This window comes from Mus pahari, chromosome 16 (assembly GCF_900095145.1).
Source record: "Mus pahari chromosome 16, PAHARI_EIJ_v1.1, whole genome shotgun sequence".
Lineage (NCBI taxonomy): Eukaryota > Metazoa > Chordata > Mammalia > Rodentia > Muridae > Mus > Mus pahari.
Window position 1 is genome coordinate 22232132 of NC_034605.1, and position 17438 is coordinate 22249569.

At 40.6% G+C, this 17438-nt stretch overlaps 1 protein-coding gene across 1 annotated transcript in view; it reads left to right on the top strand.

Moving 5' to 3' along the window:
• Vps41 (VPS41 subunit of HOPS complex) overlaps positions 1–17438 on the top strand; it is a 159081-nt gene that overhangs the window by 124435 nt on the left and 17208 nt on the right. The window contains exons 17-22 of the mRNA XM_021215183.2: positions 713–805; positions 1710–1837; positions 3014–3158; positions 13239–13280; positions 13823–13873; positions 16731–16868. Coding sequence (XP_021070842.1) covers positions 713–805; positions 1710–1837; positions 3014–3158; positions 13239–13280; positions 13823–13873; positions 16731–16868 — 597 coding nt within the window. The remainder of the gene's footprint in view (positions 1–712; positions 806–1709; positions 1838–3013; positions 3159–13238; positions 13281–13822; positions 13874–16730; positions 16869–17438) is intronic.

Genomic DNA, 17438 nt, shown 5'->3' on the forward strand with positions numbered 1-17438 from the left:
TAAATTTTTATCATCTGTGAGCCTTTTGAATACTCTGTTGAAATTAAGACTATACTGTTAAAATTTATATCTTTTTGTTTTGTTTTGTTTTGTTTTGTTTTGTTTTGTTTTTGTTTTTCGAGACAGGGTTTCTCTGTATAGTCCTGGCTGTCCTGGAACTCACTCTGTAGACCAGGCTGGCCTCGAACTCAGAAATCCGCCTGCTTCTGACTCCCAAGTGCTGGGATTAAAGGCGTGCGCCACCATGCCCGGCTTATATCATGTTTTTAAAAGTTAAATTATAAAGCAATGGGCTTCAATGTGGCATTGTCACACACTGGTGGCAGTGTCACACGCTGGTGGCATGCTTGCTTCATAAGATGGTTGACTTTTAGAGTATTAATTAATATGTTACACCAAGTATAAGGAAAGTTAAAAGAAATAGTTATTCTAATTATGGAATTTTCATAAATTAATTAAAAAGAAAAGAATATTAATGAAATCACTTTTATACTATTGATTCCTTCTCTCTCTCTCTCTCTCTCACCACACACTTTCAGAAATATTTTGTAGCTTCCTGTTAGGTAGCAGAGTTTATTTGAATCTTTTCTTAGTGTTCCAAAGTATCCTGATACCTAAAATGTTTAAGGTTAAAACTATACTGTTATGTTGTCTGCATGTTTGGGACACAGTTGTCTTACCACTCCTGAAAGGACTTTCCCTTTCTCCCTAGGCAATTAGTCCCTATTTACCTCGAGGGGACCCAGTTCTGAAACCACTTATCTATGAAATGATTTTGCATGAATTTCTGGAAAGTGACTATGAGGTAAGGAATTCTCCCACAAACAAGGCTTATTCTCAGCATGTATTACAAAATCTAGAAGTTGACTTTTTTGTGCTTTCACATTGGTGTCATATGGATTTCATATGAAAGTGATTTAAATTATATCACCCAAATTATCCTACTAATTCTTGTTCTGACTGTGACTGAAGAAAGTCAGCCTGCCTTGACTGTTGAGCCTGGCAACTTTTTGCTGCATATTGTGTCATGCCTGCCTCATTAGTACCACTGAGAAAGAAATAATTTTTATTGTCATTAAACTATAGAAATAATTTAAGTATTATTTTTCATTTTTCTCATCTTAAGGTTTAATTGTAAATGAGTGATCAATCACATAATGAATCAAGTAGCAGTGTTTCATAGGAACTCCCCATGAAAAATTTTGTCCTGTACAAACACTAAAGATCAGGTTGTAAAAAATAAAAGCAGATGGAAGAACCCTAAGCTCAGTAGTGCACACTTGTAATCCCAGCTGCTCAGGAAGCTGAGGCAGGAGAATGTGAGTTTGAGTCAACTCATCCTCACTTATTCTCAGGAGGGGTGAACCACTTCTCTGGAATCTCAACCTCTCTGTTTTCTTTTCTTCCATTTTGCCAGTCAGGAAGTCTCTAAACCTTGGCATGTTAGACATTTATGGAACGTTCATTGCATAGGCATGATGGCTAATAGAGAGGAAGGAAAACCCAGAGAGGCCTTGTGTGGTTACTTAGCATTCTTCCTTCATGGGCAAGGGGCTGGACCCTCTGAAGGTGCTCTTATAGCCCACTAACCTTTTATGGCCTGCACTGGGGAGTGGGTAAATAACAAAAGGGGCAGATTGAAAGCCAGCTGTGAACATCACAGTACCACACTGAAGACTGTTCTTGTCCTGCTGTTCTTCTCCGGTTAGGGCTTTGCCACACTGGTCAGAGAGTGGCCTGGAGATCTGTATAACAATTCCGTGATAGTTCAAGCAGTTCGAGACCACCTGAAGAAGGACAGTCAGAACAAAACGTTATTGAAAACACTGGCAGAATTGTGAGTATGTTTTAGTTCTTGAAATCTCAGAATGGGGATGAGGCCTTTTCATTTTCCTGCATCTACTTAGTTGGAATCTTTTTTCTAAGTCTTAGTGAATACCTAGACAATGAATGTGTGAAGCTGCGTTACAATGTGATGTGTTTGCCAGAGGGATGGAGTGGCAGGGATGGGTCCTGGTGAGGAGACAGGAGAGTACCAGGCTCCCTCGGGTTTTCCCAGTGAGTCAGGTTCTGGATTCTGTTATTTTTAAGTCTGCAAGTCTGTTGCTTTTTCTGAACCAGAATCTTTATCTGTAAAATTGCAGGCACACTTCGTTATAGGAATACTTTCAGACTTGAAAGTTAGGGCTCAGCAAGTGATGTTTGATGATTCTGTTTTTCTTTTGGGAGTACTCCCATCTGGCTTTGTGCCATATGTATGAACACAAAAGATGAGCTGGAGCCTCAGTGTAGGACACCAGATGGTGTACCATAGGCCAGTCCGAGAAGGAGGGCCTGCTACATGCCTTCCTCAGGACCCACAAACCTCACTCTGCCCTCCCTGATCAATTCTGTCAGAGTTGGAGAAAAGGATGCATGAGACTTGGCACAGGGGAGTCATGGTTGTGGCATCCTAATGGAGAACACTCTGTTTTCTATCAGAAGCATCTTCTGGTGCCACTGGATTCTTTAATACCGTTAGTATGAACAGCAGGGTAATTTCCGGTCAACTGGCTTTCCTCACTTACATGAAGGACTTTGTGTGAAAACATTGTTTCAATGGAAAAATATGTTTCAGTTTTATACAACACCTCTATAAATGAGTCTCTGAAATATAACTTATTTGTCAGCTGAACACTTTGTACAGGAATTAAGACCAATTCCTCTATTGATTAAGAAGAGCTTTTCCTTCATTCTAGTTCATGTCTGGAATATAGATGTCTATACATCATGGAGGCTGAGGCTGCATGAAGAAACACTAATTACTTGAATATTATACATTTTTGCAAATTTGATGAGGAGAAAGTCAGGCTTCTGAAAAGAGTACCAGGGATCATGTATTTTAAATCTCAGTGAACACTTGCCATAGTAAACTCTTCTCTTTGAACAACTATCTCAGCTTTTACTATTATGAAACATTATATCTGCGCATTTTAATTATAACCATTAATAAGTGTTTATTTTTTATTATCAGGTACACCTATGACAAAAATTATGGCAATGCTCTGGAAATATACTTAACGTTAAGACATAAAGATGTTTTCCAGCTGATACACAAGCATAATCTTTTCAGCTCCATCAAGGATAAGATTGTGTTACTAATGGATTTTGACTCAGAGGTAATAACTATTAACTATTCAAAGGTTTAGTCAATGTCTACCTATCCAAGTGAGTCACATACTTGACCATATGCTGGCCATGCTTAGAAACCCTCTGACACACCTTTGCATAGTTGTTGAGAAAGAAAGCCATTGTAGCTTACTATCGGGTACTTTTCTTATGGTGTTGATGGGAGAGAGATAGGGATCAAGCCTTGTATATAGTAAGCACAGCTTATTCCGTTGAGTGTGCCCCAACATCAGTGTAGTGCTTTATCAGAGGTATTTGAACTTTAAAATCAAAACAATCTATATAATTCATAAGAAAGAAAAATAGCCTATACTTTAGTTTATTGCACTGTTTTAATCTTTGTCTCTACATGAAAATTTAAATGAATTTCTGTTTAGAGTCTAAACTTTAAACCCTGTCCTAGTGTGATTTTTGTGGTGATAAAGACTAAGGCCAAAAGCCACTTGGAAAGAAAAGGTTGACTTGCTTGTTGTACTCTGTCCTCATCCATTGAGGCATGCCAAGGCAGGAACTCAGGGTCTGATTCTGGAGTGGGGGGCTGAAGCAGAAACCGTGGGGGACTGTTGCTTACTGCCTTGCTCCTCCTGGATCGCTCAGTTAACTTTCTTACACACTCTGCACAGCTCACAAGAGGTTTCACAAAGTGACACACTCTCTGACTCTCTCTGTCTCTCTCCCTTTCTTTACCCCTTTCTCTTTCTCCTTCTCTCTCCATCTCACCCCCTCTCTCTTTCTCTTCCTCTCTGCCTCTGCCTCTCCCTCTCTCTCTTTCCCTCCTTTGCCTGTTCCCAGTCATTGTAAAAAATGAATCTAATTAAAAGTACTAACACAAGGCTTTTATTTGGAAAATAAATTATAAAGTATTCTCTACAAGCTCCAGAGGGATTTCCACAAGGAACACACTACACTTGAGGATGCTCTGTGCAACAGTACTCCTCACAAGAGCATCTTCTCAGAGATGCTTCTGGTCAGATGGGACTCTCAGCCTACAGAGAGAGAATCATGCAGCCCAGGCATTCATGAGTATGGGGGTGGGGGGAGCTCTGATTATAAGGAATAGAGGGAAGCGTGTCGTTGAAGAAGGAAAGGAGATGGCAGCTCAGAGACAGGCACGCTGACCTAGATCTCCAGAAGTTGAAGAAAATTATGGAAAGGCAGCAAAGGATCACAGTGTTAGTCAAAAACAAAAGTGTGAGATGCTAGACCACAAGAACACCTACAGACTTTTACGCAGAGCACTGGACAAAGCCGCAGGGAACAGGGGAGTTCTTCCTCCCCCTCCATCAAGTCTGCAAAGAACAATGTGAAGGAATCTTCCAGAAGCAAAGAGAACAAAGCAAAGTCAAAAGCTCTGTAAGCTAAATAGAACAGACACTAGGAAGAAACTACCTGGGCCAAAGAGCAAGCAAATCCTAGGAGAAGCTAGCCAAAGCACAAGGTGAGAAAGAGCAGCGGTAAGAGAAAGATGTCTTAACTACACTGCAACTCACACAGCCTGCCCACTACCGACCAGGACATTTGAGCCACAGCACTGCAGACCCATGGGAGCTCTTTAGGTGACCTGACTTGTGACTGAGGAGAGCAGATTTCAAGCTAAGCCCAAAGGCTGACAGATTAATAGCCTAAGTTCCGGTAAGACAGGCAAACCTGTCCAGCAAAACAGCAGTTGAAGCTAGAGGATTGGCCATATTAGGGTTCCAGACATGAAATCCTTCAGGGGAAGCATGGCCATGCCAAACACACATCAAGTAGTGGGAGAGGGGGGTGCAGACATATTCTTAGGCTAGGAAACTCCTCAGGAGAGAGCTCTGACACCAGCTGACTCCTGTACAGAAAGTCAACCCAAGTTGCCTCTTTGAATTCCACTGAGAACCTGTATACCAGCCATCTGGTTTAACAGGTTTGATCTGCAACTATAGTAGAAGTAGCAGGGCTCCCATCTCCAGGGTTTCTCCATAAGACAGACTGGACCTCACATCACCCAGCAAGGAAGAGATATTAACACTGTAACACTTCTCAAGTTATCTCTATGTCACTGGGCTTTTTTCCTTTACAAAATATCACGCTTATAAATATCTTAACTGTTTTCTCTTCGTATTGCACAGATAGATGTTGTAGTCATTCCTTCGATTTCTGAACTTATCCTGTGTTCTCATGACTGTTTCTCTGAGCTGGGCCCCATATATTTTCCCTGTCACTCATACCTCAATTTCTCACAATTTACCTCCCATGCATTTTCCTATCACTTCTTATCTTTTGGTTTCATAGCTTTTCCATAGCTTTAGTCATCTTTAAATTCCCTTTTTCTTAATAGTATCCCAACTGCCTTTTCCTATTTACTTTTCCCTCCTTTGGTTTTTAGCTATTGAATTTGAATTTTTGTTTCTTTTCATTTTGTTGTTGTCTTGTTTTGGTGCTGTTTTTGTTTGTTTGTTTGTTTGTTTTTGTTTTTTGTTTTTTTCAGGGTCTCACTATGTATCCCTGGCTGACCTAAAACTCACTGTGTCAGCCAGGCTGCTAGACAACCATGTGTGTCTGCCTTCTGAGTGCTAGAGATAAAGGCATGTGCCACCAGGCCTAGCCTTCTGTCTGTTCTTCGTTGCTTCAATTCTAATGCCTAATGCCTAGTCTTGTTCATCTTACTTTTTTCCATATCAACCTTTTAAAATATTTTACTGCACATCATAATATCCATACCCATTTATTCCCCCCAAAGTTATCACCAAATTTATGAATCCTCGCAAAAGGAGAACTTCAAGTTATGGTTGTTGTTTTCATAATCCTGGCAGTGATTTTCTCAAATCCAGAGAAAGAGATGGCTATCAAAATACAGGAGGCATTAAGATGCCACACAGACAACTCCAGAAGGAAGTTCCTTAAAGCATACTGAGTTGTAAGGGGCACTTGTTCTTTTCAGTATTACAGTGTTTACATAGCAGACCTGCCTGCCTATTGTGGTTGCTTCTACAGTTAGAATTGAGCACGTGAAGCAGTATTAGAGACTGCCTTATGTCCAAAGCATGTGGACAGAGGCTGCAGCTCCTAAGCTTATCTCCGGCTTAAGAGCAAGTGATGTTGCTACAAGCTATGGTGATGAGAAAGGAGTAAATTCAACCCCACATGTTTACATCCCAGTACAAATACACAAGAAATGTGAAGACCAAAACAAAGAATTCAAAACAAAGCAAACACAAACTTCTGGTTGAGCTGGGTGAGGATACAAATTAACAGTTGAATGGAGTGGCAAAATAAACAAGGAATATTGGAGGATTAATTCATTAAAGATCTAGAAATGATGAAAATCTCAAAATGAAATTTTTGAAATAAAATAATTCAGTGGGAAGGCTCACCAACATGTGGGTCTGGAAAACAAGGAAGATGAACTGAAGCATCCACAGAAAAACAAGGGAAAAGAATACATTTTGAGCAGAACAGGTGAGATCTATGGGATGCCATTAAATGACCAAAGTCATAAACATGAGAAAAGGTAATGTCAGGCTGAATGCAGACATAATATATTAGTAAGGTCATGCATGACATTTCCCAAGGGTAGAGGGGAAGATGGCCATGTAGATACCAAAATTAATTCAAATGCTAAACCAGTACACTAGAAGAGATTTCTTTCTACATCATGTTATATGCTAAAAACACTGTGTAGAATACATAAGTAATGTTTAGAAGCTGCACAATAAAATGAATCAGGTGCAAAGGCAGACCATGAGTATGACAACTGGAAACTCCTTAAGATAAAGCTACATATAGCCCGAGATAGAAAAGGTGTAAGAACTGACAAAGCTATCATGAAAATTGAAACAGAAAGAACACTTTTTCATGGTAAAGACAAACTAAAGGAACTCATGAGTACCAAGTCAGCACTGCTTTTTGAGAGAAATGTACACACTGAAGAGAAAGGTGCGCATACCCTGAGGTCCCAGGAGAGAACAAAGTGCACTACAGCAGTGGGGACACAAGTGAGACTCCCCCAAGTACCAGACATTACAGAACAGCCGTATTACAGCTGTTGATACACACTCTCCAGTAGTGACTCAGAAATAATGGCTGTAACTCTCTAGTCAAAAGATGCAGCCTAGGGCTGGTGAGATGACTCAGCAGGTAAAGGTACTTGTCACCCACATGGTAGAAGGAGAGAACCAATTTCTGAAAATTATCCTCTGACTTCTGTACACACACATCCTTGAAAACAAAATTAATAAAGTTTTTTTTTAATGGCACAAGCTAGAACATTGGATTAAAATAGTACCTTGTCTGCAAAAATTCTACCTCAGGTGCAAAGACAAGTAGAGTCTTAAAGTAAGAGGATAGAAAAGAGTATTTCAAAAAATAGAACATAGAAAGCAGGCAGACAGTGCTGTTACAATGTCAAACAAAATAAACTTTAAACAAAAATTAGAAAAAAAATAAAGTCACTTCCTATTCAGGGAAGCCCATCAGGAAGATTTGACAGTTTTGGCCATCTGTACACTGAGCATTGCTTCTTGAAACAGTGCTGGATGCAAAGGCAGTTGTCTAACACAGTAATGGTGGGTGACTTCAGTGTCTCACTCTTATCCATACACAGGTCACCCTGACATCATTTAAAAAAGAGTCAGAGGGGAGAAGCAAGTGGCACCACAGAGCAGAGGGAGTTCTCAGATAGCCACACAAATCTGCATTCATGTACACATCTGCAGGAACCATGGAACTTCTAAAATATACCATGGTTTATATTAGCATAAAGCAAGTCTTAACAGATGCAACAAAATTGAAACAGTTTATTCTGTATTATCACAATGGAATAAAACTAGATGTCAGTAAAAAAAATTACAATCTTGGGAAGATTAAATATCATGTTGTTGAATAATGAGTAGAGCACCTCAGAAATCAGGAGGGGAAATAAAAGTCCTTAGAATCCAATGAGACTGAAAACAGCATATCAGAGCACAGGGTTCAGGGAAAGTTCTGAGAGGAAAGATTGTATGATTAGGTGCTTACATTAAAGTCACCAGAGATCTCAAATAAATAACTTAATGATTCATGCCAGGGCTGTAGAAAGAAAGTGCAAGCCAAACCCCATCAGTAGATGGAGAAAAATAATAGAATGCAGGAGAGTGCAGCTGGAGAGTGCTTAGTGGGTAAGAACATCGGTGCCCTTACATAAGGGCTAACACCACATGGAAGTTCACATCTTCTCTAACTCCAGTTCAGGGACCCCATGGGCACCGGGTACAAAAGTGGTGCACATAAATGCAGGTAAAACATTAATGAACGTAAAATTTAAAATTGTTTTAAATCATGGCAAAAATAAAATTGAAATGAGAAAACAGTAAAAAATTATGAAACAACTTGATTCTTTGAAAAAATAAACATTGGCAAACTACAGTCAAACTAGCTTGTACTTACTAAAGGTAAACCATGAGGATGTAAGCAAATTAAGCAGCTGTATCACAGAACATGAAGTGATTGAAGAAATAAAACATCGTCCAACTATAAAACCCTAGGCTGGGGTGAATTCACAGTTGAATTCTGAAAGGCCTTTAATGAAAAATTAAGACTGTGCCTTTCACACAGTTAAATCATAAAGGGAAGGATGCCCACCTCTTTTTATGTTCCCACCATTGCCCTCATACCATAACCAGGTAAAAACATACACACCAAAGATAGTTGCAGGCCAGTCTCCTTGATGTGTGTCATTGCCACATATCTCAGCATAGTACTTGCAAATTGAATTCCGCTTAACAGAAAAATATTTCTCTAGAATCAAGTTGACTTCATTCCTGAAATGCAAGAGTGGTTCAATAAATGTAACGTGGTAACAGACTCAAGGACAGAAATCACTTCACCAGGGTAGATGTAGAAAAGGACCCTTGGAAAAATCTGAAAAAACTCAGCATTCATTCATGATAATACAAAAATAGAAAGAAACAGAGCCTAGCCATGACAAGGACAAAACACAGCAGGTTATAACCAACATACTATGAAGGAAAAAATCCAAAGAAAAGTTGTATATAGGAGAAAGAGTTCTAAGTTCTCCAACTGGTGGAGTGCTTGGAGTCTTAGGGGGGAACAAGACAAGAAGGAAATGAAAGAGATGTGAATAAGGGAAGGAGCAAAGCAACCTTATTTGCAGGCATGTGCCTGTACATGATAGAAGATGCCACTGAAACTCTTAGATCTGATCAAAACCTTCAGCAAAATAGCAGGATCCAAAATCCACATGCAAAACTCAATAACCCTCCTGTATATCAATAGCAAACATGCTGAGAAATAAACAAGTTAAAAAACAAAACAGAACACATTGATAATACACTCCCCTCCCCCACCACTGCCGCCCCCCCCCAAAAAAAATAAGAACCTTGGAATAAATCTAGTCAAGAAAGTGAAAGACCTCTTGGCTTAGTCATGGAATCTCTTATAAAAGAAGCATTTAATTGGGGTTGGCTTATAATTTCAGAGTTTTAGTCCATTATCCTCATGTCTGGGAACATATCTGTATGCACTCAGGCATAGTAGCTGAGAGTTCTACATCTAGGTCTGAAGGCAGCAGAGAGAGGCAGACACTGGCCCTTAAAACCCTAAAGCCCAGCCCCAGTAACATACTTTCTCCAGTAAGGCCACACTTGTAATCCTCCTCTGGTAGAGCCAGTCCCGATGGCCATGAATGAGTCCATGGGGTCATTCTTATTCAAACAAGCATACCTCTAGATGTACATTTTAAAGGACTGATGCAAAGACCTGGATACACTCCTGAATCTGAAGAGTTACTGTTCTGAAAGTACATGTGACGATTGATGTGATTGCCAGTGACACAGGATCTAGAATTACTTAAGAGATAAGATTCTGGACTAGATGGGAGGGAATTTCTGTATCACTGAGGTTGGAAGGCCCACTATATAAATAAGTAGCACTTAGACTGGAGCCCTGGACTAAGTCAGAAGTTAACAGTAACTAAGTCACTAAGTTAACAGTGACCTGAGCACAGGCATTTTTGTTTCCTCACTCTGGATATAATGGAACCAGCTGCCTCAAGCTCCTGCTGCTGCCAAGACTTCTGCTGGGCTGTGTTGTAATCTCCAACTGTGAGACCAAAAGAACCTACCCCTGCCCCTCCCTCTGTCTCTCCCCTCCTTCCTTCCTTCCTTCCTTCCTTCCTTCCTTCCTTCCTTCCTTCCTTCCTTCCTTCCTTCCTTCCCTCCCTCCCTCCCTCCTTCCTTTCTTCAATTCAATCCTTCCTTAAATTGCTTTTGTCTGGTACTTTGTCACAAGAAGAGCAATTAGTAGTATAATCACCCCAATCAATGTAGATAGTTAATGTAACTCCATCAGAATTCCATTGCCATTCTTTACAGAACTAGAAAAAAAAAATCCTAGAATCTGAACGGAAGCGCAAAATAGATAAAGTAACTCTATTGAAAAGAACGATGTTTAGGAAACCACAATAGTCAGTAAACTTACCCTAGAGTGTCCTAGTAACAAAACCTTGGCCATTCTGATACCACACCAGATACGTGGACCAGTGCAGTAGAATAAAGCCACGGAATTGTCCTCAGATTTCCAACAAAGATGCCGTGAACATTTATTGAAAGAAAGCCTCTTCAACAAATGGTGCTGGGAAACGGGGCATGTACATGCTGAAAGCAGATGTGGTCCCCACCCTCATCTCTGACCCTGTACAAAGGCTAATTCAACTAAGTGGGCCCAAGTAAAACCTGAACATTGAAATTGATAAAGGAAAGCACACGGTAAACATTCAAAGAGTTAGCATAGGGAAGGCTTTCTGAAGGGGATCTTTTTTTCCTAGTCAGTTCTATACTACCTTTACATGGATTACACGGATCAAGGTCCGGTAATCAGGACTGGACAGCATATGCCTCTATCCCTTAAGTCATCTTGATAACCCAGCAGCAGTTTGACTCAGAATGGCAATGTATTAGTTTTTATGTTGGAAAGAATAAGTCTGTAAACTAAAGCCTATGTCCCTAAATTCTATTGTATTGTCTTAAATAATTAGGGAGAAAGCTGCAGCCTTCAATCTTACCACTAAACCCTCCATCTTGAAAGAGTGGGGCAACAGTCCTGGTGACACTGTAGACCTGCAAAGGACTCAATAGTCCAGAAAGTAAAACTGAAAATTAACAAATGGGATTACATAAAATTAAAAGATTTCTGCACAGCAAGGGAAATGAGTCAGAAGATGGCCTACGGATAGAAAAATATGATAGAATATATAATGAATTCAAAAAGCAAATACTAAGGAAGCAAACAGTCCAACTAACAGGATAAACAGAAAAGATGTGCACATGACCAATATATACAAAATGTAAGTTCATCTTTAGCCACCAAGTAATTCAAGTTAAAGTGTATAAAACTGCCCTCTCACCTTGTAGTGTTAGTTGGAGTGGCTTTCATTAAATAAACAATGAGAAACAGAAGCTCTTCGCAAGAGTGTGATTTAGTCTAACTAGTGTAGAGTCAACATGACCAGTCCTGCCAGCTGTCTCACTTGTGTGGTCTTAAACCTGAAGGGCTCTGTGGCAAGTCTTTTGCTTCTCTCAGTACTGCATACAGAAGTCACATTAAGAGACTCTGTTTAGGTTTCTGTCAACAGATGAATGGTTAAAAGTTGTGGCCCAGTGCAGTTTTATTCAGCCATAGAGTAAAGATCATGTTAAACAAAGTAAGACTCGGGAAGGCAAATCATGTTTTCATTCATGTGAATCTTGGATTTTATAAAGACACATAAAAGTGTGTGTGAGAAGAGGGGTCGGGGAGAGTAGAATTAAAACTGAGAGCATCTGGTTTAGAGGTAAACACCTTTAATGCCAGCCCTTGAAGGCAGAGCTAGGAGGGGTCGCTGTGTTGGGGGCAAGTCAAGGCTACATAGTTAGACCCTGTCTCACAAAAACAGGAAGGAGGGAAGGCAGGCAGGCAGGCAGGCAGGCAGGCTGGAAGAACCAGGAACTAGTAAGACGGAAATTCAAGAGTATGGGGGAAGGAATGTAGTCAAAGTTCATGGCATACTTGTATGAACATCTTTATGAAACCCATTACTCACAGAAATGCACTAATAAAAAAGATGAGATGCTCATATATAATTTAGTTACAGAGTGAATGTTCAGACAGTAAAGACACTTGTCACCAAGCCTGAAGACCTGAGTTTAATCCCTAAGATCCTTGTGATAGAAGGAGAGAACCTCCTCCTCCAAGTTATCCTCTGACCACACATGCTCTAAGGCATGCATGCATTTGCACATGTGTGCATGTACACATTCAAATAAACAAGTATGTGATTTAGAAGAATTCTATTTTCCTTATCCATTTCCCCCTGTGTCTTGAAAGTCTAGTTACCATATGCACCAGTGAGAAAGCGATGGCTGAACTGAAACTCATTGCTATTTAAAGAATTTAAACTAAAGTTAAGGTACCATAGTTTTCTAGTTAGAAAAGGTTGTTGGAATAATCAAACATACCTGATTTATAGAGAAAAGTGACATCTGTAACAGACTTCATTAGCAGAGTCAGCAAGACCTGAGTGTTCTGTCTGGTGGGCTACCATCCCACTACCTCTTATTGTAAGCTAATTGGTGTTTTATGAATGCAATAGATGATATAAAAAAAAGTCCACCAGTTTTATGTACTTGAGAATCAGGCATTTCATTTGTTTTCCTGAGGTTAACCTGTTCTCAGGCCAACCCTTGCTCACTTGTGTGATTGTGATAAAGTGATATTCTCTAGAGCTACCAAAGATCACATGGAAATGTAAACATAGCTGAGACATCAAGGGGCTAAGACATGTGGCCTATTTTGAATACATTAGGAACTATCACATTTGGTAAGAATAGAACATCACAGCAGTGTAACAATATTCAAAATTCAGCACACAGACCTTGGATTAAGACACATTTGAATGTGCATTCCTTTACAGATGGCATTTTATATAAAGACTGTTTATGAAGCTTCTTAAGTGTAAGAAACAAGGCCCGACCTGTAACTGGGGTGGTTTATGGATTGGATTGCAGTTTGTTTACTGCTCTTGTGTGGCAGACAAGTGACTATGACTATTTGTATTTCAGAAAGCTGTTGATATGCTTTTGGACAATGAAGATAAAATTTCAGTGAGTCTTTTCATATGTAATAGATTTGTTCTCTGTTGCTAATACATCACATCCTGCAGGCTGGAAAGAGGTTTACCTGACTTACTGTCTGGCCCAAGGTCAAGAGGCTGCACTTGGTGATGGCCTTCTTGCTGGCAGAGAGACAGATCATTGTGGGGTATCACATATCAGGACATAGGGTGAGCCTGTCTCTTGTGAGAGGTCAGGTATGCACCCTGGAAGAGAGAAGGCAGATGCAAGCTATCTGTGGCCAGGCCTGCTCTGTTAGAACTGTGTGCTCTCAGACCACCTAACCCAGTAAGAGGCCAGCTTGTTCCCTTTCTATGATAATCAATCACCTCCCACTAGGCCCTTCCTTGGAAAGAGTCCCGCTTCCTTTCAGTGATCACATTAGGAGTCAAGCTGGACTCAGGCTTTGTGGGGAACAGGCACATTCAGGCCATGGCATGTATTACTAGATGAGTGTTTGAAGTACTGTGCGTACACTAAAGTGTCTCCGATTGTCTCCTCATAACTGCTTTTTGATTTTTCTTTTTCCCCAGATTAAAAAAGTGGTAGAAGAGTTAGAAGACAGACCAGAGCTGCAGCATGTGGTGAGCGCTAGTCTCCTCTGCCCTTTAAATCCACCAGCGGGCAACGCCTGTGTGTCTGTGGGGGAGTCCATGCAGGGGATGTTTCTTAGCGAGCACTGCTCAGATTGGAGTTTGGACCACAGACAGTATACAGGTCTTACTAGAATGGGACACATGGAGTGGAGGAACTAATCATAACACAGGTGGTTGGAGTTTGATTTACAATTGAATTAGGACTTTTAGAAAGAGATATGTTCAATTTTGCTATTTTCTACCATATTTTGCCTGAGAGTAAGTGTCTTTCCTCTGTAGTTACTATTAAATATAATCAGGTCACAAAACATAGCACAGTACAGTATAGATACCAAGCCCAGGAATTCTGTGTTTAGGAACAGATTTATAGCTTCTTCTCTCTCCCACACTCTACCTAAGCCTAACTCTTCCGTTTAGGTTTTACTGTAATATGGCGGCTGTTAGTCTAGATTTCCTTGGAGGCTCCTTTGTTTCTGTGTATCATGTCATCCAGGGAGTAAAGCAGGAGGGGTGTCTTAGGTTTCTATGGCTATGATCAAACACCATGACCAAAAATAACTTGGTGAGGAAAGGGGTCATTCTTGCAACAACTCTCAGGTCCATGACTGAAGGGAGTCAAGACAGGAACTCAAGGCAGGGACCTGGAAGCAGGACCTGAAGCTGAAGCCATGAAGGAACACTGCCTGCCCCTCAGAATTTCCTCAGTCTGCGTTCTTCCAGAGTTAAAGACCACCTGCCCAGGCATGGCAATGGCCACAGTAGATGAAGCCCTTTAACACCAACCATTAATCAACAAAATGACCTACAGGTTTGTCTACAAATCCTGTGGTGGAATTTTTTTCTAATTAAAATTCCCTATTCCTTGATATGTCTAAGTTTGAGACAAGTTGACAAAACTCAAGCAGCACAAGGAGATATTTTCTATGTGCTTGAAAGCATGAGAAGTGCTTGAGTGGCCTGGGGTTACCCCAGTAGGGATAATCTTTGCTCTGAAAGTATAATGTTCTATTTGAAAGTCAGCTTCTATGCAGAAGGCCCATGGATAGGAGAGTAAGCTGCATATATTGTGCTTTTGTTTATTGCTCAGGATTTAATGCAGATACTATTACCATGGTTTTCATGACCAAAACAAAACAAACAAACAAAAAAAACCCTCAAAACTACCTGCTTACATACACCAGCTGATATGAGGCCCCCAACACACATACAGTAGAGGACTTCCAGGTCTGTGTTCATTCAGAGATGATGCACCTAACTTTCAAGAGATTGGAGGCCCCAGGGAGTTTAGAGGTCAGGTGGGGTAGGGGGTGGGGGCATCCATGTGGACACCGGGGAGGGTGGGGTGGGGAGGAGGTATGGATGTGGAACAGTCAGAGGGTAGATGGGGGAATGGGATATGGAGTGTATAAAATGAATTACAAATAAAATAAAATTTAAAAAATTAATTGCTTACCCAAGCAAGGCTCCACTCTACTAATCATCTTAAAATTTTGCGTATAGAGCAACAGTTTCTCACCTTCTTAAGCTATAAACAGAACTGTGGGAAGCATTACTCTGCAACAGTGTCACCAGTGAAAGGGTGGCAGATAGCACACTAAAATAGTCCATCTCTGCCACCCGGAAGTGTAATGTCTATATTACACGTGACTGGACAGCGGAAACACCATGTCCTGGCCGCATCCAGACCCCACTTCAGGCAGCCTGCTGGCAGTCCACAAAAGACTTCAGCCCAGGAAATGACCTCAGTGTGGCTGTTACATGTCCCCTTCTTGCCCCCAGAGAAATGTGAACATCCCAAGGGATGACTCCAGCAATACATATGTAGGCCTCAGCATGATCTATAGCAGCAAACTCACACTTTGCAGCAAACCGAGGCTTGGTGGGTCATAGGCTGTTGTTTATATTTAACATTAAAACTGAGTATCCATTTTGTGGTATTATGTAATAAACTCAATCTTTTTAGTAAAAACAAAGAAAATATTCCCTTTGGAGTCCCAACTATTTGAAACACTGTACTCTGATACCATCAATATAGGTACAATTTAATTGCAAAAGGATCACATTAATTCTCTAAAAGTGGATATATGGAGCATATAATAATTAATTTAGTTCCTTCTGTGGTTTTTTTAGAACACAGTTATATGACCCTGTGCCTTGTCATGTAAAAGAAAAAGACTTTTCAAAGACATATTATTTTTATTTTATGTGTAAGAATGTTTGGCCTGCATGTTTGTAAGTGCGCTGTGGGTTTGTTGGTGTGCATGGAGGCCAGCAGAAGAGTCACATCCCCTGTAACTGGAGTTATGGGCATGTATAAGCTGTCATTTGGGTGTTCGGAACCCATCCCTGTCTTCTCCCAGTCTTCTGCATTTGCAATGCCCTTAACACTGAGCCATCTTCCCAGACCTGAGAATAGAATTATTATCATTTAAGACGCTACCCGGGCAGTTGATTTCTGCAGCAAGTAGATGATGATATTAAGACTTACCATCACTAACGCTTGTGTAGTACTTAGCATATGCCAAGCATGATTCTGTGTAAGACACAAATGGCAATTGCTTTGACAGTCATGACAACCCAGTGACATTTTGTGCATATGAAGACCCCAAATCACAGTTGGATAGGGATGTATCTAGTTTTACAGAGTTGTCAGTGGCAGCCAGGAGCTTCAGAATCTCTTCTCTAATCGGCATTCTCCGCACGCCTCTTCACCTAGAGGTTACCGTTGCTTCTAAGAGCGTATCTCCTAACCGCCGTGGAAGGGGTCAGCAATCAAAAGTAGTAAAGGTAACCAAGTATTTTGTTCTTCTTATTCTGTTGTTGTGGATTACCTTGTTCCATTTAGTATTTGCACAAGCTCTTCAAGAGAGACCATCATAAGGGACAGCGCTACCATGAAAAACAGATCAGTCTGTATGCCGAATATGACCGACCAAACCTACTTCCCTTTCTCCGAGACAGTACCCATTGCCCACTTGAAAAGGTAAGCCACCGACTCCCCATGTGGAACCATCAGAAATAGTTGTCATTTCATAAGCCATTTGTCAGTCTTCTCTCTTGCCTGTTTTCAGGCAGAAAGTTTACAGCCACTCTGATACTAGTCCATCAGAAGCCCTGTGAGGACCCCAGCTATTCAGTCACAGATTTCCAGGATTTAAAATCACCACAGTTCCTCAAGTCAGAAGTTAATCATAGGGTTTTTAATGGAATTATTCATTGCAAGGGAGTTACTGATTTTGTAACAATTTCTAACAAGTACCACTGTTTTAAAGGACAGTTTGTACCTTCATATTTCTGTCACATACATCTGTCACACTTTGTACCATACACTGTTTTCCCTTGCTTGATATTGTTTCATCTCCACAAAAGTATCTTTAGGTGGATGAAGGCATCTGGTACCTGACAAGTGGAGACTGTGGGTGTGAACAGGGCAGCTGTAGATTAGGACTGGGATTATAAATAAAGCAGCTGTAGGCTAGGACTGGAGTGTGAACAGGGCAGTTATAGACTAGGACTGGGATTATGAATAAAGCAGCTGTAGGCTAGGACTGGA